The sequence below is a fragment of the Labeo rohita genome, chromosome 7, assembly GCF_022985175.1.
Source record: "Labeo rohita strain BAU-BD-2019 chromosome 7, IGBB_LRoh.1.0, whole genome shotgun sequence".
NCBI lineage: Eukaryota > Metazoa > Chordata > Actinopteri > Cypriniformes > Cyprinidae > Labeo > Labeo rohita.
The window spans coordinates 33,076,751-33,103,872 of record NC_066875.1 but is presented as its reverse complement, the minus strand read 5'-3'; the positions used below and the strand labels follow the sequence as shown (position 1 = coordinate 33,103,872).

At 36.0% G+C, this 27,122-nt stretch overlaps 1 protein-coding gene across 1 annotated transcript in view; it reads left to right on the top strand.

The window, feature by feature from the left end:
* The window catches only part of ccdc102a (coiled-coil domain containing 102A), a 91,051-nt gene that overhangs the window by 56,523 nt on the left and 7,406 nt on the right, over nucleotides 1–27,122 (top strand). Inside the window, exons 6-8 of the mRNA XM_051115368.1 lie at nucleotides 1,771–1,980; nucleotides 21,404–21,574; nucleotides 23,274–23,377. Of these exons, the coding sequence (XP_050971325.1) occupies nucleotides 1,771–1,980; nucleotides 21,404–21,574; nucleotides 23,274–23,377 (485 nt within the window). The remainder of the gene's footprint in view (nucleotides 1–1,770; nucleotides 1,981–21,403; nucleotides 21,575–23,273; nucleotides 23,378–27,122) is intronic.

The window sequence follows — 27,122 nt, the reverse complement described above, 5'->3', positions numbered from 1 at the left end:
GAAAGGTCAGTCTAGTTCAAAATGGTAGGGTAAGGCAAAAAACGGTCTCATTTTCTCCTTTTTTGTAAATGGCATTTGACTTTCTTTGCACGTTCCCTTTGTAAACACTGGGTCGGTGTTTCCACCTGCGTCCCGCATGACCTTTCTGATTAGTAGTGCTAGTGCAAGATGAGCATTTGTGGTTAAAAAGTATATACATTTGTGTGTGTGTGTTTTTTGTTGTTTGTTTTTTTTTTAAACAAGTGATCGTTTCACTAGATAAGACCTTTATTCCTCGGCTGAGATCGAAGAGCCCTTTTGAAGCTGCATTGAAACTACAATTTGGACCTTCAACCTGCAGTTGCTTATTGAAGTCCACTATATGGAGAAAAATCCTGGAATGTTTTCTCAAAACCTTAATTTATTTTTGACTGAAGGAAGAAAGAAAGGGATCTTGGATAACAATATATTAAAAATAATGTAAAAATAGATTAAAACTGTAAATGTATGATATGCAAAAACAAGATTAATTAATAAGTAATAAGATATAATAATATAGTAATATTAGGAATGCTAAATAAGAAGCATTCCTTATGAAAAAGTGGGGGGGAAATTCTTAAATAAACTGTATAAATGTATCCGAAAATATTTTTAAAAAGTTAATCATATTTATATATATATATATATATATATATATTATAATTTAAAAATGTGGTTTATATTTTTATATATATTATTTTAATCAAATATTAATTTTTCACAATATTACGGTTTATAGTGTATTTAAAAAATAATAATAATAAAAAAAAACAGCCTTAGTGAGTATAGGGGACTTCTTTCAGAGTAAAAAATAAAAATCTTACTGACCACAAACGGTAGTCTATCCACCAACACTCCATTAAAAAAAAAAAAAAATTGACCATTGTAGGGCTGCCCCCTTATAGTCGACTAACTGTTAGTTGATGAGAAGAGGCTTGGTTGAACAAAATTGTATTAGTCACTTAGTGGCAGAAAAAACAGTTCCACAGGAACGTGAAGTCATGCACTCACAATAACAACGAAACGTTGCACTTTTGTAAAATAATTAAAGGATGCGCTTTCTGCCATCTCGGTCTGTGAACTTGAGTTTGAAACTCGAAACTCTGTGTATATTTGCCTTACAGACATGAAAATATATCTATAGAGAGTGAAATGTCTACTTTTATATGAACAGTTCAAATATAAAACAAATATTCTATGATTATGTAATCCGTATGAAACATGCGTACACAGATGCATCACTACTGCGGAGATGACGAGTCAGCGTCGCCGACTTCATCTCTTAAGCCAAAAACAAAGAAAGCATCTGTTTATCAATAAATTATTAAAACATTAATGCAGTCTCCTTGCTGTTTGCCTCTGACACATTCATAATTATTATATCCGCTGGTGCGTGTGCGCTTGAGCTCTTATTAGGGTATCTAGGCAATTAAAGGCTCATTATTATGATTTAAATGGTTTATTAATAAACATGTGATTAGTCGACTATTAGTCAACCAGAAAAATCTTTAGTCGAGGGCAGCCCTAGACCACTGTAAACATTTACATTCAATGTGAAAGGTTACGCAGTGATCCATCTTTGGTTTTTTTAATTTTATTATGCTAAAATGTGCTATGAATTTGTACATTACCTTGGCCTTGACATTAAAAATGACTTTGTTATTGTCCTCATTAACTTTTTGTTTTGTAATGTGTTCTCAAGTCCCTCTCTCTGTCCTCTCTGTCGTACTGAATGTGTGTGTGAATGTGCAGATGGAGCGTCTGCAGGTGGAGAACGCAGCAGAGTGGGGTCGTCGGGAGCGTCTGGAGACGGAAAAGCTGGCTCTGGAGAGGGAAAACAAAAAGCTGCGCGCCCAGATGGAAGACCTGGAGGAGCAGCTGGCACGTAAACGCAGGCAGGCCGCCAGCGCCCTGGACACCGACCTCAAGACTATCCAGTGTGAGCTCTTTGAGAGGAACAAGGTGAGAGGGGAGAGCACCGTCCACACGCTAACCTCAGACAAATAATCACAAACCTATCAGTAAGCATTTCTCAACATCTCAGCAACAGCTCAGATTCAAACTGTACAGCAGTTGAGAGATGGATGAAGTGTGGCGGCAGTTTGCAAAGTATCAGAGCCTCTTCTTTCAATAAATCAAGGGTGTGTCACTGTGGTAAAGAGGCCATATCCATCAGATCCTGTGCTGCTAGTCGGTGGATGTGCGTAATAGCTGCCACGTAGTTTGATGGGTTTTTTTTTTTTTTTGATCTTGTGTCATAGATTGGCTGCGCTGAGAAAGCTGTTCAGTGTGTATGTGTGTGTTTGTAAGATGCTGTTGAGGCTCTATTTAAATAGTGTGTCAGGAAATCCAGACACTTATGGCCAGAGCCCTTATGAGCGGCCATTAGAGCAGCCAGAGATTTATGAAGTGTTCCAAAGCTCCCTTCATATAGACGCTGTAAATCACTCGCTCACCTGCTTTCTCACTCCTGCCTTGAAAGTAGGAAAGATTTAAAGAGAGTGGTGAAGCAGGAGAGATGAATATGAGCAGAGAGAGTTGTTTTAGAGGTGAGAGTTATCCTGAAGGGAAAGGAATGGAGAGAAAATAGGTAAGAGTGAGTTTAGCATGTCAATTAAACCAGTAACAAGGGAAAAAGGATACGGTGCCAGGAAACGGACATGTAATCCCTGCATGCGAGGCTCAATGTGTTGGCTTATTTGTTAAATGCACAACATATGGCCATCTGAGAAGGGTGTTGCGTTTTTTTGGTTTGAGTGTGAGTGTCTGTGTCCGTGTGTCCGCATGCTGTTGCACATTCCCACACAAGCGATGTCCTGATAGTGGCCGGCGGCCTGCAGTCTGGGAGAGAAACACGGAGAGATTGATGAGCTTGCTCAGGAGCTGTTGAAGCAAATGGATCGATGAGGACAGGAGCGGAGAAACAGGCCACGGCGCACTGAGGACGATGCACCATCACTGACAAAAAGAACAAAGTGTGATTGATACTGAAATCATATCCCACTCCAGTCGCTTTCTCACTTTCTACCACGTTTCCTTCGGCTCCCACCCGTAGATTGATGTATACTGTCACATTTGCTGTTAAACCCAGCATGTGTAGAAGACTGGGAATGGGGCTCAATGGCTACTTCCTGTGTGTGTGTCTGTGTGTGTGTGTGTGGCATCCCTACGAGAAATGAAATATTGATTTGATCGCGTGGATAAACCTCGGTCACTCATTAGTAGTGCCTTTGTGCTCAAGACACAAAGTCATGGAAAACTTTGAAATGTCAGGCAATTTTAAAATTGAGATTTGTAGGTCTGGGAAAGCTATGGATGTTAATAAAATCATGTTTATGTATATACACAAACTAAACATTATATATATCAAAACTGACAGTAAAGACTTTGTCAAAAGTCAAAAGTTTACATACACCTTGCAGAATCTGCAAAATGTTAATTATTTTAACAAAATAAGAGGGTTCATACAAAAATGCATGTTATTTTTTGTTTAGTAATGACCTGAATGAAATATTTCACATAAAAGATGTTTACATATAGTCCACAAGAGAAAATAATAGTTGAATTTATAAAAATGACCCCATTCAAAAGTTTACATACACTTGATTCTTAATACTGTGTTGTTACCTGAATGATCCACAACTGTGTTTTTTTTTTTTTTTTTTCATGAGTCCCTTGTTTGTCCTGAACAGTTAAGAAAATCCTTCAGGTCCCACAGATTCATTGTTTTTTCAGCATTTTTGTGTATTTTAACTCTTTCCAACAATGACTATGATTTTGAGATCGATCTTTTCACACTGAGGGACTCATATGCAACTATAACTGAAGGGTCAAATTCTCACTGATGCTTCAGAAGGAAATGCAAAGCATTAAGAGCCGGGGGGTGAAAACTTTTGAATGGAATGAGAATCTGTACCCTTTTCTTATTTTGCCTAAATATCATATTTTGTTCGTTTAGTACTGCCCTTCAGAAGCTACAGAAGATACTTGCATGTTTCCCAGAAGACAAAATAAGTTAAATTTACCCTGATCTTCAAATTCAAAACATTTTCACCCACCGACTCTTAATACATTGTTTTTCCTTCTGGAGCATCAGTTAGTGTTTGAACTTTTGTAATAGTTGCATATGAGTCCCTCAGTTGTCTTCAGTGTGAAAAGATGGATGTCAAAATCATACAGTCATTGTTGGAAAGGGTTCAACTACACAAAAATGCTGAAAAACCAAAGAATTTGTTCTTTTCTGAAGAACAGCAGGCAGTTTAACTGGACTCAAGAACAATTATCACTAAACAAAAAAAAAATAGCTGTGGATCATTCAGCTAACACCACAGTATTAAGAATCAAGTGTATATAAACAGGGTCATTTTTATAAATTCAACTGTTATTTTCTCTTGTGGAAAATAGCAGATCGTTTTGCTAGATAAGACCCTTATTCTTTGGATGGGATTGTGTAGAGCCCCTTGAAGCTGCATTGAAACTGCAATTTGAACCTTCAACCCATTGGTCCCCATTGAAGCCTGCTATATGGAGAAAAATCCTGGAATGTTTTTCTCAAAAAAATTAATTTCTTTTCGACTGAATAAAGACATGAAAATGTTGGATGACATAGGGGTGAGAGTACATTATCAGGGAAACTTTTGCTCTGGAAGTAAACTAATCCTTTAAAAAGGGAATTTAAAGATTGTAAGTTTAATTGAATATCCCTGCTTTAAGGCCTGGATCGTAGCCCATTCTAACATAGTTGACTGGTGCCCATCTGGAAGGCTACATGTTCATTCGAAAGGGATTCATCAGGTTGGCCGAGGCTCAATCAGAGCTCTCAGTCTGACTGTGGCAACAGCGCGTGCACAAACGCAGCTGCAGGTCGGCACATCACACACACGCACATCAAAAAGGCTCCAGGTGAATCGTGCAGGTGGAAGTTGCGCTATTGGTTCGGCTGCTGTCTCTCTGTGTGTTTTGATCAGGGACTCCCGGTTTTGTTTTGGGCTCGTGACCTCTTACAGACTTCAAAGCTTGTTTGTGTGGGGCTAATACATGATGACGCTTGTGTTTCAACAAACGAATAAAATGAGTAGGCCTCCATCCAGATGGAGGAACGTTAGTAAAACAGGCTGGACTTTTTTTTTTTTTTTTTTTAATTCCTAAAGGGTTTGTTGAGTCTAGAGTAGGCAAGCTTTGAACTGGAGTTAAAGTCTGTCTCTTGCTCTGGGATCAAAGAGAAGTTTGTCTTTCTGAAGGTCAGTTTAATACCATACTTCTTTTTTTTTTTTTTTCTTTTTTTTAATCTATCTCGCTCTCATTCCTTTCGTCATTTTTGCATTACTCTCTCAACAGATCATTCACGCTATTAGTCAATTGTTTGACAAACCATATTACAATATATTATTGTTGTCAAATGTAGAATATAATAAGAAGGTCAATAATGAAGTCATACTCACTATATATTTTTTAATTTTTTTTTTGTGTGTTTTTATAATCCGATCTGTGAAACTCGAGCTGCATTGTATGAAAGAAAAGTTCTTCTAAAATCATTTTTATTTATGATTATTACATTCTTCTTCTTCTTCTTCTTCTTCTTCTTCTTCTTCTTCTTCTTCTTCTTCTTCTTCTTCTTCTTCTTCTTCTTCTTATTATTATTATTATTATTATTATTATTATTATTATTATTATTATTATTATTATTATTATTAGACAAGTGGAAGTATGGGAGGTGTGTAGTGAAGTAATAAAAAAGAAATCTAATCGTTAAACAGTAACATTATTATATTATATAAAAATATGTATAATTTACATGTATTATATGTTATATATTATATATAAACGTATTATATATTTATTTTTATTTTGTTAAAATGTTTTATTCTGGTCTGTGAATCAGATTATTTGAACCATTTGAGTTGTATTGCATGCATGAAAAGTGAAATTTAAATAATTTTAATATTTATTCATTGTTTTTTATAATGGAAGTATATGGAAGTATAGGAATTTTGTAGTAAAACAATAAATAATAGTTGATTAAATTGTAAGTTAATTAAATCAATTTCAGTTTGTGCAGTCATATATAATTATAAAAATATGTACGCACAATTTTAAAAATATATTTTTTTTGGGATCAATTTTTTATTGGTTTTGCATAGAAAGGGTCATATAAAATTGTATACAATTGCTTCTTTACAAAAAAAAAAAAAACAGCTCAGTCTGACCCTCTGAACCCCTCCAAACACCCACCCGCCCCCACCCCCCAGCGGTCCCCCAAGTCCAGGCCGCCTTAAAATAAAATTGCAGATGATGGAAAAACAAGTCTTGTCATCTGTCATGTGTCTAGTTCTCTGTCCATATACAGATGTGCTCTTCACGTTCTGTTCAACATCTCTCCTTAAACTCCTTCAACATCTGGCCAGCCACTTGCTCCTCCACACAGGTGTTTATCCCTCCTGCTCTGATGGCATAGAGACAGAGTTCATTCACCAATCACAATGATTAATGAGTCTATATTGGCTGCTCATCTGCTGCTGTTGCTCCCACTTTCTGATGGAAATGCGGTAAACAGTATTGACAGCCAATGTGGGAGCCCATGTGCTTGATTTTGCCTCTGTGGGTTTGGAAGCAGCATATGAATCTGTGTGTGTGTGTGTGTGTAAATCAGCTCTTCTAGTGTGCTACATCTGGAGTAAGCCAGTGTGAAATGAATTGTCTTGCCTTTCAGGTTCTGGGCTGCTTCTCCAGAGGTTTTCCATTTGGGCCTGCTGTGTTTTTCTCAAAGGGGTCGCCCTTTACTGATTGAGGTGTCTCACGCACATTTTTCTCTCCTTTTTTAGTTTTCATCCATCAGTTTTTGCCAGCTCTCATTCTCTCAACTTTGTCGCCTAAATTGTTTATGATTATTCAATTTTTATGCAATGCAAGAGCTTGAAAGTGAAGTGTGTGATTTCTGCACCACTAGAAACAACAAAAAAGGATTTGGAAAAAACTTTCCTTCTCCAAACTTCTCCAAAGCCATTGGCTGAGGCAGAAATTGATATGTCAAACTGCACAACCAAACAGAAAAATGTATTTTATTTGTATTTCAGTTAAAGGAGAAGTCCACTTCCAGAACAGAAATTTACAGGTTATTTACTCACTCCCTTGTCATCCAAGATGTTCATGTCTTTCTTTCTTCAAATTATGTTTTTTGAGGAAAACATTTCAGGATTCATCTCCATAAAATAGACTTCTATGCTACCCCTGAAGTTTGAACTTCCAAAATGCAGTTTAAATGCAGCTTCAAAGGGCTCTAAACGATCCCAGCCAAAGAAGAAGGGGTTTATCTAGTGAAACAATCTATTTTTTTTTTAATTATTATTAAAAAATTATTAAAAATTATTTTCTAAAAAGTTTTTGACAATTTACATACTTTTTAAACTCAAATGCTCATCTAGGTATGCATGAACTGTGTATTCTGGTTCAAGACAGTTAGGTTAGGTTGAAAAAGACCCAGTGTTTACAAAGTGAATGTGCAAACAAGGTCAAACGGCCTTTACAAAAAGCATAGCAATGTAGGATGATTTTGAAGTTGGAGAAGAAAATGCAAAAACCTTAATTGTCTTGAACCGGACTACACAGAGTCCATGCAGAGCTAGACAAGATGAGCATTTGAGATTAAAAAGTACATAAATTGTCACATTTTTTTTTAAAGAAAATAACAACTACTTCCTCGGCTGGGATCATTTAGAGCCCTTTGAAGCTGCATTTTGGAAGTTCATACTTGCGGGCACCATTGAAGTCCACTATATGGAGAAAAAACCTGAAATGTTTTCCTCAAAAAACATAATTTCTTTACGACTGAAGAAAGAAAGACATGAACATCTTGGATGACAAGGGGGTGAGTAAATTATCTGTAAATTTTTGTTCTGGAAGCGAACTTCTGCTTTAATTAAAATATTTTTGGTTTTATTTAGTTTCACCAAAGAGTTAACTTGAATTGTATGGAACAGAAAAGTATTTTACTATTATTATTATATTATTATTATTATTATTATTATTATTATAAAAAAAAATGGGTTCCAGCATTACTTTGGACACCATTGACTTTTATTATATAGACAAAATATATTGAACCATTCTTTAAATATCTTCTTTTGTTTTCCATAGAAGTGTCATATAGGTGTAGAACAACATGAGGGTCTGAAAATAATGACAATTTTCACTTTAGGAGTTCTCTTGTCTCCTTAAAGGATTAGTTCACTTCCAAAATAAAATTTCCAAGTTTTTCATGTCTGTCTATCTTCAGTTAAAAAGAAATTAAGGTTTTTGAAGAAAACATTCCAGGATTTTTCTCCATATAGTGGACTTTAGTGGTGGCCAGTGGGTTGAAGGTCCAAATTTCAGTTTCAATGCAGCTTCAAAGGGCTATACACGATCCCAGCTGAGGAATAATGGTCTTATCTAGCGAAGTGATAAATTAAAATGTATTTACTTTTTAACCACAAATGTTCATCTTGCACTAGCTCAACTTCACGCATTACATAATCATGCATGCATGACGTAGGCAGAAGTACCGACCCAGTGTTTACAAAGCAAATGTGCAAAGAAAATCAAACGCCCTTTACTAAAAAAGGTAAAATGATGTTGGAGGAGAAAATGAGATGGAGATTTTCACCCTACCCTACCTTTCTAAACCGGAGTAAACATACTAAGAACTACCACGAGGTGTGAAGACGTGCATGTTCTTTGCAGAGCTAGTGCAAGATGAGCATTTGTGGTTAAAAAGTATCGAAATGTTTATTTATTTATTTAGAAAATAACCATCGTTTTACTAGATTAGACTCTTATTCCTGATCTGGGATCTTATGGAGCCCTTTGAAGCTGCATTGAAACTACAATTTGGACCTTCAACTCGTTGGCCACCGTTGAAGTCCACTATATGGAGAAAAATTCTGGAATGTTTTCCTTAAAAACCTTAATTTCCTTTCGACTGAAGAAAGAAAGACATTAATATAGTGGATGACACTATTAGCTCACTTCCAGAATTAAAATTCCCTGATAATTTAATGTTATGCTGTTGTCAGTACACTGTGTTAGTAGAGTTCCTATGTGTTGGAACCATGACAGTGTGTCCACACATTAGTCAGTTGTCCCGTGATCCCACGCCAGTCAGCGGAGGCCTATTAGTGCAGGTCTGAGTTTAAAAGAACCCATTAGCACCTACTGCTATGGCTTATTTATGAGCCACAGAGGCTGATGTCCTAGTTAGCCAGCACTGACAACATGCCATTATTGCTGATCTACAACCCACTGTCTAACCCAAAGGGACAAACGACAAGGTGTACGTATGTGTGGAATGTGCTGTAGAAAATGTGCGGAATGCATAACCTAAATGATCCAAGTTTTTTTTTTCCTCCTATATTTCTCATTGCCAAATCAGTTGAGGATCTGAGCTCAAGGGAAATCATCTTCCAGATTTGCATATTTGTAGATTGAGAACATTTTAAATTAAGATGTATAAGCCTAGACATTGATATGTAAGGGTTGAGCAGCTCTGATACCGATGTCTGGGTCCAGGGCTTTTTTTTATATCAAGAGAGCTCTCGGTCAGCAAAAAAGCCTTCTCTCAGGACCAATAGGAGAGAAAAGTAGGCGAGGTGAAATGAAGGTTAAACAGAGGCTCTCTGCAAAAAAAAAAAAAAAGAGGGAGAGAGACTGATGAGGATGACGATATGAAGATAATGTGCCGAAAGAGAGTGCAGTGTTCATCTCACTTACAATACAGAGATTGTGAAAAGGGGGGAAGAAATGGACGGATGGACAATACAATCACAGAGGACAATGGATCCGCACTGTGAAATTGCATGGAGGTAATGAAGGTGAGACGTAGAGGTTGAATGGAAGAGGTGACAGGAGAGTGAGAAATAGAGAAGGGAAGCAAAGGAAAAAGTAATTGGAGCCTCAGGATTGAATGAGGAAAGTAAGAGGGGCTAGAGCAGGTGAAATAGTCTCACTTTAAATCCGATGTTGGGGTTAAAGGTCATGTGATGTTTCAAGGGGTGCTATGTAGTCAGAATGAGGCCTTACTTGCATGCTGCAATTTAATGCTTCAAGAATCCCTTACAGCAGTGCACCAACATTAGCAGCTCAGCTCTCCAGAGCAAGGCCAGCAGAGGGTCACGGTTGTTTTTGTCTGTGCGTCTGTCTTGTGGCATTTCAATGAAGCTTTGTTTAACCTACTTCAAATACTGAGCGTAAATGGTAGTTTAAATTCATGACTTTAATCAGTCTGATACGCAAGAGATTCTTTCAATGCGGTGATGCCATTGACCCATGAACATTTCCTGATTGTTGTCAAACTATTTTAAAACAGTAAGAGGAGGTGCTTTAGTCATAACACGTTAACATGCATCGATTCACCTCCGGAGCTGTGTGAGGCATTTTTTTATTATGGATGGATGTACTTTCTTGGATTGTTGTGGACTGTTGACACCCGTCCATTTCCATTATAAAGCTTGGAAGAGCCGGAACAATTTTTAATATAACTCTGATTGGATTCGTCTGAAAGGAGTAGGTCATATACACCAAGGATGGCTTGAGGGTGAGTAAATCATGGGCTAATTTTCATTTTTGGGTGAACTATCCCTTTAAATCTGCATAATTGTGACAAACAGGACAGGTCAGTGAGTTACTCATAGGATTATGCGGCATGATGAAGTGATTAGCTAAGTGGTGGGTACCTTGCATTTGGTTTTTACTTGATTTAGCATGTGTTAATTTTGGACCCTGCTTGTAAGGTTGCTTGTTAAAGCCACCAATCTGCCAGTAGACTCTTAAGGTGAACTCCAATTTAGATTGAGGCAGTGTAGATTGCTCACAAAGCACCATTCATTTGTAAGGCACAGCAAATTCTATTTGTAGACGGCACATCCATTTTCCTGGCCCGTTGGACTGCATATTCCCTGTTCTTTGGTCAGGGCCACTAAAAGCCACAGACACTATTTTATCATAGCTCCTGGCCCACTGTTTTTGCCCACTGTGAAGCTGGAGTGAGTGAATCATCCTCTCAGTCTGTCATGAGAAATAGTGTTAGGAAGGCACAAACTGGCAGAGAAACCATTATGGCTTCAGCGGCTCCTACATCGCCCCCATTTTCCCATCGACTGAGGCGTCCCGCCCCCAGATCACGCTCTCTCTCGGCTGTCTTATTAGACTTGATCTAATCCTCAACTGTGATGATCGCTATACGGCAGGGTCAGGGGGTTGTGCTGGATTTTAGCTGCACTTGTTGATGTTAAATAAAATGTATCAGTGATATAGTGTTTGTGTTCATTAGAAGATGCTTATCTATGTAAAGCAATCTAATGTAGGCTTTTCCCTGGAGCAGTGCTCGAGGACTCCATAGTAATAGGGACTCTCCAGATTATGGATCTCCACTTTGTGGATTTGGAGTTACAACCTTATTTTACCAGTCAAGATCTTTAGCCACTAAGCTACCACAAAATCCCTTGGCAGCTATATTCGTAACACCCCCGACAGCTATTTCCAGCCGTACAAATACAGCTCCTATTTACTTGAATAAGGAAAGACTTAAATGTATGCAAATGTTTGCATAATAACAATATTAATAATAATAATGAATAAAAATATAATTAATAGGGCTGGGTAGAAAATACAGATTTCTTAACTCCCAGGAATCGATTAGTCTAGCCTCTTTTCAGTACATGAACAGAATATTGTAGCGCACCTCCCATACAATTTGTAATACACTTTGTGCTTTGTTACTTTTGATATAAAACAAAGTCTCAGATTTCAAATTCTGTTTATTTTATTACAGTATTCAAATAATAAATGCTGTTTTGGCGCTGGTTTATGTGGAGTGACAGATCGCTGTTGCGCCTCAGTTCAAGAGAAGCTGCAGCACAAAGCGCACATGAACTGATCATTTCCTTCGCAGTTTTAGTACAAAATATGATGAATAAACATCCAAAGGTATTTTTCAAGAAATGGTACAACTTACCGGAAACCGTATCCTGTCTCATTTAATTGCTAAATCAGTTTCAGCCGCAGAAAGATATCAATTTAACAGCTTGTAAACATAACATCACATTTGCCATATTTGGTGGCCATAAACTTGTTAGTCAGCTATAAAAATGAACTCTAGAGAGGAGCAGTTTGCTAAATATTTGCACCATATAACATATTCATTATAATTTTTACTGTTCTTCAATGTTTAATTTGTTTAAAGGTTTGTAAATCTGTCAAGTTTTTATGACAGCCACCATTTAAATGTTCTTATTTCAAAAAACTACACTTTTGATCAATTCAGTGTATTCTTGCTCAAAAGTATTAAATATAATCTATATTAGGGCTGTCAGTTTAATGCGTTAACTTAATTAATTGGTTATGAAAGGTAATGTGATTAAAATATTTTAATGCAGTTAACGCACTGGCTCGGCGCCCAGACCCGTCCGTCATCTTATATTTCATACAGTTGACTGATGACAAATATGATGCAGGCCATCAACTCCACAAATGCAGTTATGCCCTAAAATGTTATAGCCCAAAAAAATATTGGTGCAAAAAATGCCCGTATGTGTTTTGTCTCATATTTATATATAACATATCACACAGGCAGCAAGAGCAATATGAAACGAGTGCTGATTTTGTCCCGATCTATTACGAGCTTAAATGTGATTTTATACAACAGTTCATTAAATAAGAAGTTGATATTTTAAACATGTTGATGTGTTTTGCTCAGTTTTGCAGAGAACATATTACCTTTGAAGTCTCTGAAGTTTCTGATTAAATAAAGCAGTAATTGATATCATAAAATCATGAGTATGTTTTGATTTAAAGGTCAGAAGCTATAGCTTACATGAATTTAAAAAAAATCACAAACATGACACTTGTAAATTAACTAATGTTATATTTACTGATTTATTTATTGTGTAATATGTTACTTTTAAAAAAAAACAAAACAAATTATGGGCTCTAAAAGATTTTCAGAATTTTTACAACTGTAGACCATCCACAAATGTTAAATCTTAATATAAAATGTTAAGGTTTCAACTGCATTATTATGGGGGAAAATATATATATATATATATATATATATATATAGTTTATTTATAGTGATTTTCAAAGCTTTAATGTACTGTCGTTATAAAAGAACTTCATTATTGTTGAATTTAATTCTAACAAATAAGTTCTTGTTAAAAACTAACCAAAATTAAAAATTATTTGCTTATAATTCCCACACAGTAGTGTTGTTTCCAAACAAAAGGAAAATACATTTTATGCTTTTGAAATAAAAAAAAAAAACCCTGCTTTTTTCACTTTTTTTTCTTCAGGATAGTCAAGCTAATGAATGTTCTGGAGTAAATTAACAGTCGATTGACCCTTTTAACTGCAGAGCAGGACTACAGCCTACATATTGAGCGTTATGATTTCTCCCGAGTATTACATACTGCATCCTCTGCTTCATACAGTCTCTGCTGGCTGCCATCACGGCTGGGTTGTATAACTAGTTATGTGGGTGTAAGGCATCTTTATGTGAATATATATGCACACCAGGAGTGGAGTTTGCTTTTTTTCTTATGTTAGATGCGAGTGAGAAAGCTCCAGAAATATAAAACCTAGTGGCCAGACATAGTTTAACATATTTATTTAGCTAAAGCTATTTTTCTCCAAATATATTCACTAAATCATATTATATATTTCAACTTAAAGCCTTGTCTGCCTTTAGCTGGCTGTGCATGGGTGGCAGCCATTGAAGTCACTCGATGCACACCATTTGGTGAGTGTGTCAAAAAGCTCCCGTCTCTTTGCTCCCTGCTCTCGTTGCTGCTACATGAAAGGCAAATTGCAAAGGAAATAGAATATTCTAAGACTGTGCATTTCTGATCTTTTAGAGCGGGAGTGAGAGACAGAGAGATGTGATTGTGTCTAGCGTCACAAGGTGTGTGTTCTGAGCGCAGTGGGCCAGATGTTTAAGCAGATTTCAGGATCTGAAAGCCAGTGAGGAGGAAACATTTAACAGCCTTCCCCCATGCGGCTGTACAGCCTCACCCTGTCTTCGCTTATCTTTATTCATTTACTCTCGGGGGTATGTGTCTGTTTGCATTCATTTTTCTATAATTTTACTAAGTGTTTTTTTTGTCTTCACTTCCTCTCTTTGTATTCCCATGTGTGTAGAACCGTATGTCTAAGTCTGTATGTGTTGATCAGGTGTCTGTTCCCATATCCCAGGTTTCCACTTCTCACTTTCCATTTCCTTCTGCTGCAGTAAATTTCTGTAGCATCATAGATCATTCATCAAGACGTGGCATGTTTTATTCATCCAACCCCCTCTTTCCTTCTGCTTTCTTTCACTATCAAAACACTCACCAAAGATAGCTAGGCCCAAATTACCAGATGAAAAATTAAACTTTTAAGTGGAGAAGGCTGTTAAATCACAGGCTCCTTTTTTTCGATGATGTCATTTGTAATTTTACCTTCCCCTCCCACTTAACATGTATTTTTTATCTTTTCAGATGGTTTCTGCCCTATGTCTCTCATGCTAATCTCTCTTTTCTTTGAAGTTTTTTACTTTCACATACAATGTTTCACCACCGTTTTGCATGACCAAAGGAGCTTTTTTTTTTTTTTTTACCTGCCTGTCTATCATTTCACGAACTGTGTTGTAAGATGGGTGAGAGCCATTGATAAGCATTGTGTTTCTTTAAAGAGTAGGACTAGTTTGTTGTTATTATTATTATTATTATTATTATTATTAATTATTTATTTATTTATTTGTATGATCTGTGTCTGGTTAAATTATCTAAAATAACACAGTGGCTTCATAAGTCAATATATAGTTTATTTTATTTCCGTATCATTGAACTTGGTTGGACAAGGCACATTGCCAGTTGTATGGCAGCTGAGGGATGATTCATTTTTTGTGATATCTGCAAAATGTTAATTATTTTACCAAAATAAGAGGGATCATACAAAATGCATGTTATTGTTTATTTAGTACTGACCTGAATAATATATTTCACATGAAAGACATTTGCATATAGCCCACAAGAGAAGATATTAGTTGGATTTATAAAAACGACCCTGTTCAATAGTTTACATACACTTGATTCTTAATACTGTGTTGTTACCTGAATGATCCACAGCTGTTTTTTTAATTTAGTGATAGTTGTTCATGAGTCCCTTGTTTGTCCTGAACAGTTAAACTGTCCGCTGTTCTTCAGAAAAATCCTTCAGGTCCCACAAATTCTGAAAAACTGGGGTGAAAACTTTAAATTAAATTTTAAATTCAACTTATTTTGTGAGGAAACATGTAAGTATCTACTGTAGCTTTTGAAAGGCAGTACTAAATGAAAAAAAAAAAAATGATATTTAGGCAAAATAAAAAAATAAAGTACACATCTTCATTCTGTTCAAAAGTTTACACCCCCGGCTCTTAATGCAGAATTTTTTTCTTCTAGAGCATCAGTGACCATTTAAACCTTCTGTAATAATTGCGAATTAGTCCCTCAGTTGTCCTCAGTGTGAAAAGATGGACCTCAAAATCATACAGTCATTGTTGGAAAGGGTTCAAATACACAAAAATGCTGAAAAAACAAAGAGTCTGTGGGACCTGAAGGATTTTTCTGAAGAACAGCGGACAGTTTAACTGTTCAGGACAAACAAGGGACTCATGAACAACTATCAATAAACAAAATAAACACATGGATCATTCAGGTAACAACACAGTATTAAAAACAGAGTAATTTTTATAAATTCAACTATTATTTTTTCTTGTGGACTAAATGTAAACGTCTTTTATGTATCTTATTCAGGTCAGAGGTATTCATGATACCTCTTATTTTGGTAAAACAATTAACATTTTGCACATTCTGCAAGGCATATGTAAACTTTTGACATTTTTTAGTCATTTTATTATTTGATTGTTTTTTAAATAGTTACAGCAGAGATCAAAATTAGATAGGTCCTGTTCCTTCTGCAGAAAACATTTCCCAAACCATGACACTTCCTTCCCCACCTTTCACTGTGACTTCTTTATGCACTTGGGCTTCAGTCTTTCCTCTGTTTGATGCCAAACAAAATGTTTCCCATCAGTTCCAAATAAATTAAAATACTTCCAAAACAAAGATTCACATATAATGTACTCACCCCCTTGTCATCCAAATTGTTCATGTCTTTCTTTCTTCAGCCATAAAGAATTTTTTTTTTGAGGAAAACATTTCTGCATTTTTCGATGCAAACGATCCCAAATGCGGTTGTAAATAAAAACAGTACAGTTTATATACTTTTTAATGCCAAATGCTCATCTTGTCTTACTCTGCCTGAACTGTTTTTTTCCGGGTCATGACAGTTAGGGTATGTCGAAAAACTCCCATCTCATGTTCTCCCTCAACTTCAAACTCGTCTTATATCGCTGTTTTATATTTTTTGTTAAGGGTGTTTGATCTTCTTTGCATGTTCACTTTGCAGAGACTGGGTCGGTACTTCTTGATTGTTTACAACCACATTTGGGATCGTTTGAAGACGCATTTAAACTGCATTTTGGAAGTTCAAAATCAGGGCACCATATCAGTCCATTATATGGAGAAAAATGCAGAAATGTTTTTCTCAAAAAACATAATTTTGTTATGACTGAAGAAAGAAAGACATGAACATCTTGGATGACAAGGGGGTGAGTACATTATATGTGAATCATTATTTTGGAAGTGGACTTCTCCATTAAACTTGCTCTCATCACCAAAGCGAACTTTGGACCAGTTCTTCTCTCTCCATACAACATGCTCATCAGCAAAGTTTGATTTTGACCTTTTGATTCTTTCTGTCACTGCAGAGTGCACTTTTGGTCCAACTTCTGTTAAACATGCCAAGACAGATCCTTACCCTGTTCAGCGCTGAACTGGTGAGCAATTCCAGCTGCAGTGCTGAACCGGTTCCCCATTTGAGAGTCTCGGCATTATCCTGTCTTCTTGTGCATTTACTGTATATTAAATGGACGGCCAGTCTTTTGGGTTACTTGAATGAAATGTTATTGTAAACTTGCAGTTTTTGAGGAATCACAGAATTTGGAATGACAAATTTCTCTTGCAGTGGCTGAAAGGGTCATCCCTTTGGCCTTCATCTGGACAATCTGCTGTTGCATCTTGCAATCTCAATGAAAATTGAAGGAATGCTGCCAGTTAAATAGGGTTTATCATATAATTAAGGAATTTAGCACCAGGTGCCAGATTAACACCAATAACTTGGAGGTATCTGTAAGTGTTCTTTAAGTTCTTTTTCAAATATCTCATTTAAGTTTTATACTGTGCTTCAGAATACAATTAATTTATGAATTATGCTTTAAAAACTGCCCTTCTGCTCCTGTTAGTATAACTTCAAATAGGACTAAAGCAGTGACTTTGGAAATTTAGGAAATTGTAGGTTGTTCTCTAATTTTGATCTCCACTGTATATTAATAGTTTTCTAATAGTTCTATTTTAGTTCTAGATTTTAGTCATTTTAGTATTTAGTAAACTTATTTCACTTTTTTTTTTTTTTTTTATTTGCTTACATATATATTTCACTTATTTGTTGTTCTAACCCTGTTAAATAAAATAGGCAGATTTTTGCACATGTAAGGTATGAAATGGATAACTATGCTTACTCAGGGATGGCAAGTTTACTTTCAGGTCAAATCTAGTTTGCGCAGCACTATCTTTCAAAACAGCCCTTTGCAAAGCCTGTAATACATTGTGACAAGTTCACAAAACAATCTGCGCACAAGATGTTAAGATCTGACTGACGTGATCAAGGATCAGTCACTCTTCTATATAGATATGCAGGGCTGCATGTGCCACCCCACAGACAGTGTTTGGTTTAACGGTTAGCGAGCTTTCTTTATAATTAGTTATATATTAACAGTTCCGCTTCCACTTTTATGTCACCTGCTTCCCCGTGCTTTTATATTTTTCTACCTTGTTTTTTTTATAGTAATTATTTTTCCGGCTGCTTTTTACATTTTCAATCTCTCTACAACCAACCCAAAATAAATTAGGTTAAAAGTTGTAATCATTAAAAAAAAAGTAATATTATAGTATAACAATAATGATTGTATATTCAAATTTTACATATTTAATTACAGGTTTAATAAACTATTGTGTTAGAATATCAAGGAAAAATTCATGCAATATGATACTATCGACTGTTTTTAAATACATTTTGATTTGGCAAAGCCACTTGTATAATTTTCGATCACCCCACACTCGCGCTTGCACGTACAGCTCCTCAGCAGGCCATATTGAGCGATGTGCTCCACATACAGAGCAGTGTGATTTGCTCTGGGGTTAACTATGCTGTGGCTCTCTCAGTAAAAACACAAGTAGATCTTGTCCTCCTTTCCAGTGACCCAGAAATCAATAGAACACAGCGGCAAGGGATTCTCATTCTGCCAGGTGGCTTAGAGAGTCTAAGTGTGTGTGCTTTTCATTCTTCTGTGCCCTCTTATGCTGTTACTATCTTTTAAGGTCTAATCTTTCATATCAGTATGAAAAGGTTGAACCACTGATACTAAACAAGTATGAATCTCCATATATGTGTGCATAGATGTTCCTGCTCTAAAACAAATATACAGTTTGGCTGCTCACGTGATGGGGGAGGTACATTATGAATGAGATTTGTCTAGCTACTTGATTATCCTCTTAAATTATAAATGGATTCTGGTGCTTCCCTTTGGCTTCCACCCCCCTCGATCTCCTTAGACTTTCTCTCTCTCTTTGTTCCTCACTGTTATGGCCACAGAGAGGTTTGTATGAGCGCTCTGTGTGTGTACAGAAACGGAGAAGGTCAGAACACTAAGTAGATCATACTGTATTAGCTCTCACCTAGAGATATGCAGTACTTGACTTAACCGTTGAAGTGGTTGTGTCATGCCATACTGTGTGTTGCCAAAGTTATGCACAAATCCTTGCATTATACATGGACTTCAGAAATTCTACACACATATTTGTAAGTCAGTTATTTTAATTAATTAATTATTCATTATTTTATGTATTGAGGAAAAACATCCTCAAACACTTTTGAACACTTTGATGTTCACCTCAAAGTAATGAATATAAATGTTTTATTTGCCAAGGCTTCATTGGATTAAAACAATTTAAAATGCCTACACTACCAGTCAAAAGTTTTTGAACAGTAAGATTTTTAATGTTTTTTTTTTAAAGAAGTCTCTTCTGCTCACCAAGCCTACATTTATTTGATCCAGCATACAGCAAAATCAGTACTATTGTAAAATATTTTTACTATTTAGAATAACTGCTTTCTATTTGAATATATTTTAAAATGTAATTTATTCATGTGATCACAGCTACATTTTCAGCATCATTACTCCAGTCTTCAGTGTCACATGATCCTTCAGAAATCATTCTAATATGCTGATTTGCTGTTCAGGAAACATAGAAATGAATTATAGAAATGATAGAAATTAATACTTTTATTTAGCAAGGATGCTTTAAATTGATCGAAAGTGACATTTATAGTGTTCTGTTTCAGATAAATGCTGTTCTTCTGACCTTTCTATTCATCAAAGAAACCTGAAATCTACTCAGCTGTTTTCAGCAAAATAATAATAATAAATGTCTTTTGAGCAGCAAATCAGAATATTTGAATGATTTCTGAAGGATCATGTGACTGGAGTAATGCTAAAAAAATCAGCTTTGAAATCACAGGAATTAATTACATTTTATAATGTATTCAAATATAAAACAGTTATTTTAAATAGTAAAAAATATTTCAAAAATTGACTGTTTTTGCTGTTCAGAAACTTTTGGCTAATAGTGTATATAGATATAGCAGAACTGACAAAATGTCATGTTCAGCTTTAATAAATCTTTGCTGAATGAAAGTATTAATTCCTTTTTTAAAAATCTTACTGACCATGGACTTTTGAACAGACGTGTAAATATAAAAAAGTGTTATATGTGAAAGACCATTGTATTAATCTACACAATCTGAAGCAAAATGCCTGAATGGTGAGTTGGTGTTCAATGTTTATGTTAAAATGTAAGGAGATCTTTTGGTTGTTTGTTTTAATCAGATAAAAAATCCATAAATGAGGGGGGTTTTCTAGTGGGATATCATCCTGAGTGTGTTTTTACAGGCACCCTTGATTTCCCTTCAGTTTGTTTTGTCTTTGTTTTCCTTCAGTGACTGGTACAGTATATGGGCTGTGGTACAGCGCATACCAGGAACTGTCTCTATTTGGATGCCTCATCTTGTCTTGTCTGACCGCAAGATCAACTTAGACAAATGCCTGGATACAGCAGATATTGTCAGTGTTAGTTTGTCTTGTCTGATGTAAATACATGAAGCTGCGGTTTCCGGATCTTAATCAGGGCACGGTTTCTAGTGGTGGTTTTGAGTGGTTTTCAAGATGGTTGATGTAAAGAGATACTTCCCTGGCTTTCATAATATAAAAGAAATGAAAGTTTAATGTTTGTGCTTTTCTGTTTTATTTACACCGTTCCCAAAAACCGAATAAAAAAGTGAGGCAGAGCCAAAATATTCAGTTGTAATGGGAAATAGATATAACACACTGTTCTCACGAGTCACAGTGGGCCACTTTTTACAACTTTGTACTATGCAAACATAACAATCACTGTGGTAAACTTTTTACTCTGCTCCTCTATGGGTTGCAGTAGACTCCCATGGTAGCTAAACAATAATACTAGGAGAAAACAAACACTATAGGGGGGCAATTCACCTTCTGTTAGTAACGTTATGTTCTTTGTTGGTCATGGGGCGTTTTATTTGGTGATTAGATATGACTTGGGCTTCCCATCACAGTCCCTTGTGTTGTGATGAGAACTGAAGCACCATGTCCCATTGTATTAATGTCTAGGAAGGTACTGGGCTGTATTTTCATTACTGATAAGTTACCAGCTCTGTGTCCTTTGTTCTCTCTCCAAAAAGGATAGCATGTGAAAATCTTTACTTTGAACTAGGCCTATTGAAGATGGCTCAGAATGTGTTTTCCTTATAGCACTTCATAACAGCACCCTTTGTCTTGAGCAGGAGTATAGCAACCTTTTATATGACTTTTAGAAATTGCCTTACACTTTCTAGGCAATAATCATTATATTCCAGAGCTTTGTTTTGCTTGTCTGCTGTGCAAAAACAAAAAAACAGAATGTAAAGTACAATCTGTAGACTGTAATCCCAATGTAGCTAGAGCCCTAATTAATATTCATGAGCCAGGCTGATAAGATATATAATACCCTCCCAGAGCACATACTAACACACTTTTTATATTGATTCTGTGTCAAGCTATACGAAAAAGGTATTGACAATAGCAGTATACAGGTTGGTAGTGATGATGATTGGATTCTGGTATCTGGAGCTTAATGTCCACACATCTGTACTCTTGCAGGAGTTGGCAGATTTGCGGCATGTCCACTCCAAGGTTAAAAAACAGTACCAGGAGAAGATGGCTGAGCTGGCACATGCTAATCGGCGGGTGGAGCAGCATGAGGCAGAAGTTAAGAAGCTCCGACTGAGGGTGGAGGAACTAAAGAAAGAGCTGGGCCAGGCTGAAGATGAGGTGAACCGATGCATTCCCTCTAAATTACATACATTATTGCCGAGTATGTTCTGTGGTTTTCTTTGTTGTTGTACTTTTATTTAAATCTAATACAGGCCAAGAAACGTTTTTCAATCTAATACAGTCATTTTTATTTATTTATTTTGGCCATAGTACATAATTTTACTCACTTTAGCAAATTTTTATGGGCCCCATCACCGAATTGTTATATTATAGTATGTTTATATTATACTTATTTTAATATTTAAATATTTTTAACAAACTGATTTCAATCTAATACAGTTCTTTTTTGTTTTTTGCTGTAGTTCATAATTTTACTCACTTCAGCAAATTTGCATGGGCCCCATCACCAAATTGTTCTATTCTATTCTATTTTATTTTAATATTTAAATATTAAATATTAAAATAGAATTCAAACCGATTTCAATCTAATACTGAATTTTTTTTATTTTATTTTTTTGTTTGGACATAGTTCATAATTTTACTCACTTCAGCACATTTGCATGGGCCCCATCACCAAAATGTTATATTATATTACATTATATTATATTATATTATATTATTTTTAACAAAATGATTTTAATCTAATACAGTAATTTTTATGTATTTATTTTGGCCATAGTTCATAATTTTACTCACTATTTGCATGGGTTCCATCACCAAATCGTTATCTATTCTATTCTATTCTATTCTATTCTATTCTATTCTATTCCATACATACAGTCCATACAGTCATTTTTTTTGGTCATGGTTCATAATTTTATTTACTTCAGCAAATTTGCATGGGCCCCATCACCAAATTGTTATATATTCTATTCTATTCTATTCTATTCTATTCTATTACATACATACAGTAATTTTTTTTTGGGCCATAGTTCATAATTTTACTTACTTCAGCAAATTTGCATGGGCCCCATCACCAAATTGTTATATATTGTATTTTATTCTATTCTATTCTATTACATACATACAGTAATTTTTTTTGGGCTATAGTTCATAATTTTACTCACTTCAGCAACTTTGCATGGGCCCCATCACCTAATTGTTATATATTCTATTCTATTCTGTTCTATTCTGTTCTATTCTATTCTATTCTATTCTATTCTATTTTATTACATACATACAGTACTTTTTTTTTTTTGGGCCATAGTTCATAGTTTTACTCACTTCAGCAACTTTGCATTGGCCCCATCACCAAATTGTTATATATTCTATTCCATTATATTATATTATATTATATTATATTATATTATATTTTATTACATACGTACAGTAATTTTTTTTGGGGCCATAGTTCATAATTTTACTCACTTCAGCACATTTGTATGGGCCCCATCAACAAATTATTATATTATATTATATTATATTATATTATATTATATTATATTATATTATATTATTATTTACATTTTTAACAAATTGATTAGGTTTTTAAAATTTCTATATTATATAGATATAAAATAACCTTTGCATACAATTATTTGATTTCATAATTTTCAACCCATTCTTCCTGTTTGTTTTGACATTCAGATGTTATTTTCACAATTTTGATCATCAACTACATAACATTGCATTCGTGACATATGATCAATGAATGTAAGCTGTCAAGCGTCAAATAGCCCGAAACTTCACATTAGCTAAAGTCTGTTTGTCATCCTTAATTTTGATCCCCTGAATGTGTATTATGCATTCATTTCAGTTGGATGAGGCTCATAATCAGACCAGAAAGCTACAGAGGTCCTTGGATGAGCAGGTGGAGCAGACAGAGAACCTACAAGTTCAGCTGGAGCACCTTCAATCCAGGTAACCAGACAAATAAATGCACACTCACTGAGTCTCTCTTGTCAGTCTCTCTTTAAACCGTGTGATGCGTTTGAGAATATTGTGTTCAGTTCAGATCTCTTTTGATCAGTAATGAATACAGGATAAGCTTTCCTGTTACACAACATCATGAATAAGATGGCAGGTTTATAGTGTAAACTGTCAACGATTCCCTCGGCTTATTCTCTCTTTCAGTCTCACTCTCTCATTATTCTGCCTGCATTCAGGCTTGCACCTACCCGCAGCCAATCCCAGGCTGCCTGGCTGTGGGTTACCGTAGTAACAGGGAGACATGAAGCAGTGTTGTGGGCTCGGGCCCCCCGCAGCTGGAGAGAACGGTGACAGGCATGTCGGCTTGGCGGTGTTTAGAGGGACTTTGATGGAAAGCTTCTAATGATTAAGACATTCACACGGCATAATTCCTCCACTTCACACCTGTGTGGATACATATGATTAAATTATGAGATTGTCATGAAGACATAAGTCATTTATCTAAAATATGCAGCCTTGCAGATTTTTTGTTCTTCACATTGGATTTGTGCGAAGTTATCTTTCCTTTATGGGTATAGGAAGAGACGTCAGTTGGATTCAGTCCAGACTGTTGAGAAAAAATAGCTGACTCTGTGAGATAAAATATAATTGTAATGTAAAGGAAAGGTGCTTGCCTGTGCATGATATTAAGGTGTTTGGAGTGGTTGTTAGAGCACGGAATCCTGTGTGGTCGCTTACTGGTTCGTGTTAAAAGAGCTCACCCCCATGTCTCTGTAATATCCTTATATACCAGTCTTTCCTTTTGTCCTTTTTTTTTTGTTTGTTTTGTTTAACCCTCTGGGGTCTGAGGGTGTTTTAGGGCCCTATAGAAGTTTTGACATTCCCTGACATTTGTTCTTATTTTCAGTATCTTACATAACATATTAATGGCTGAAGTCTGATTACACTGTATTTAGCACAAACTGGGCTACAATCATATATAGCAACATGAACGTACTTATTGGTGTTTTTGAGAAAACAACATTTATGTTTATGTATTGTTTATTTTATTGTCTGCCAGATTAAATTCTAAGCCTGATTGTTTAGCAAAGTAATAGTACATTTCTCAAAAATTGCACAAATTGATGTTTTGTGTATAGTTCGGAGTTTAGCGAATCCTGTTCCTAAACGGTTCAATTAACAATTTTGTACTTTTAAGGAATAAGTACTTAAAAAAAAACAGTTGCACTTTCATTGATAAATGATGTAATACAAAATGTTTTAATTCTTCTTGTTTAATTCTAATTTAATATTTACATAGTCTTTTTTTACTTTAATACATTACTTACACTATCAAAAGCCCTCGACTGACAGATTTTTCTGGCAGATATAATAATTATGAATGTGTCAGAGAAAACAGCAAGGAAACTGCATTAATGTTTTAGGAATTTATTGATGAACTAGTGCTTTCTTTGTTTTCGCTCTAAGAGATGAAGTTGGCGACACTGATTCATCATCTCCGCAGTAGTGATGCGCCTGTATGCATGTTTCATACGTATTACGTAATTTGAGTATATTTGTTCTCTACTTGAATTGGTTCATTTAAAAGTAGACTTTCATATATATTTATTTTTCATGTCTGTAAGGCAAGTATACACTAGTTTTGCACTCAAGTTCACAGAGACCGAGACTGCAGAAAGTGCATTCTGTTTGCTTTCAATATTTTACAAAAGCACAACATTTCGTTGTTATTGTGAGTGCACACAAATAAACATACAGTCTTTACAGATTCGAAAGATGTATTACTCTTATCTGTATGACCAAAAATTTAATCAATTAAATTGAGCTGCCATGAAAAGTTACTACTAATTACATATTGCAAATGAAAAGCCATATTTGAGGTCGATGAATGAAAGGGGAACCTTTGGATGTCCTGCCTGATGTATATATTACCACATAGACCAGCCGTTAACGATCTGTCTGCAACAGAATGCATGACTTTGCCACTTCCTGTGAATTTTTTTTTTTTTTTTTTTTGCGACTAAGCGACCAAGCCTTATCTCATTGACTAACAGTTGGTCGACTATTAGGGGGCAGCCCTAGTTAAAACTCAATGGGCTCAGGGAAGGTGAGAGAGACACAGACTTCTGCTGTAACTTTACCTGCTAGTGTCGCTGTTGAACAATGTTTCTTTAGAAAAACAAGTGATTTATACACTTTTTTTTAATATTAGGTTTTGTTATATTGTCTTTTCTCTAAAAAAATATCCTTAGTTCTCAACCATATTCAAGCATGCATATTCAAGTTTAATACTGAAGCTTAGGGATTTGAACAAACCCCTAACCCCAAGTATGAGCAATAACAATTCTATTCATATTTTGTTTGCTCAAAAACATGAATCACTCTGCTGGGAGAAAAGGCTGATCACTATGCTGTCAGCAAGTGCCATACATCACAGTGAAAGTGAAGGACTTGAAGAAAGGATGCGAGAACAATCAGACCGCCCCTCTGAGAGGTGGGCCAGGGTTCAGCGCTATCGCAGCGATTGAGGAAGAGAGGAGCAGGCCATGGGTGGATAGGGCGACAGATGGAGCTGAGTGCTTGTCCAAGTTGTCATGGAGACAGAGGATGGTCTAGAAGCAGATTTGGAGTAAGGGTTGTCAAGGTGACAGGAGAAGGCTGGAAATGACAGTATTAAGGAACTGATAGCGCTTCAGTCGTTGAGTTGACTTTGAGTTCATACCCATATCTGATGCCACAGGAAGTTCAGAGTTGCCTCTTTTCCCAGCTGGCTCCGACTCCGCCCAATTTATGCCCTGGAGCCAGAATACCATGAACAACAATATCTGCCGTGGACACGGTGGACACGCAGAAGAGGATCAGATCTCATGATTGAGGTTGGCTCCTCTGACAGGGTGAACTCGCCCGGCGTCCCGCTCGCAGCGGCTATGTCTGTCTGTTAGTCTCGCAGCATGAGGCGGCAGCTCTGCTCAGCCCACCGGCAGCACCATTTGGCACCCCCACCGTGCCTATTTGCTTCTTTCCTCATTGGAAAGCTGTGAACTCAGTCTCTCATGTCTGTTTCACCCTTAGTGGCTTGTTGTTGTTCTCTTTGCTCGTTGTTGTTCTAAATGTCCCTGTTCTAATTCTCTCCTCTTATTCCTCTCTCTTTCTTTCTCACTCTTTCACAGTCTCTACAGAGAGTAGATGGTAATTGACTGTATGTGCTTCAGTCTATAATCATAAACTTGGTGCGTAAATCGATATATGAGGGCAGACAATGCTCCTAAGCCCTGCAGGAAGTAGAGCAGCCTGCCAGATCTGCATGCACACTCAGGCGCATCACGTATGCCATATGCGTTCAGCTCTGTTGTCCATATATGTTGGCTGTGACCCTCATAGTCAATTTGGGGTTTGAAATACCACAAGGCCCTTTGAAGGGATATAAATGTTCTTAATTACTCACCCTCATGTTGTTCCAAATCTGTAAGACCTTTATTCATCTTCAGAACACAATTTAAGATATCAGAGTTTTCTGACCATGTGTTGATGTTTATACAGGGTCAGAAAGCTCTGGGATTTCATCAGAAATTTAAATTTGTGTTCTGAAGATGAACAAAGGTCTTACGGGTTTTGGAACAATGTGAGGGTGCATAATTATTGACAGAATTTTCATTTTTGGATAAACTATCCCTTTTAGAGTAAAATATGATGTTCATTTCTAAATTGCTTTATTATTATTAATATGTACAACGTG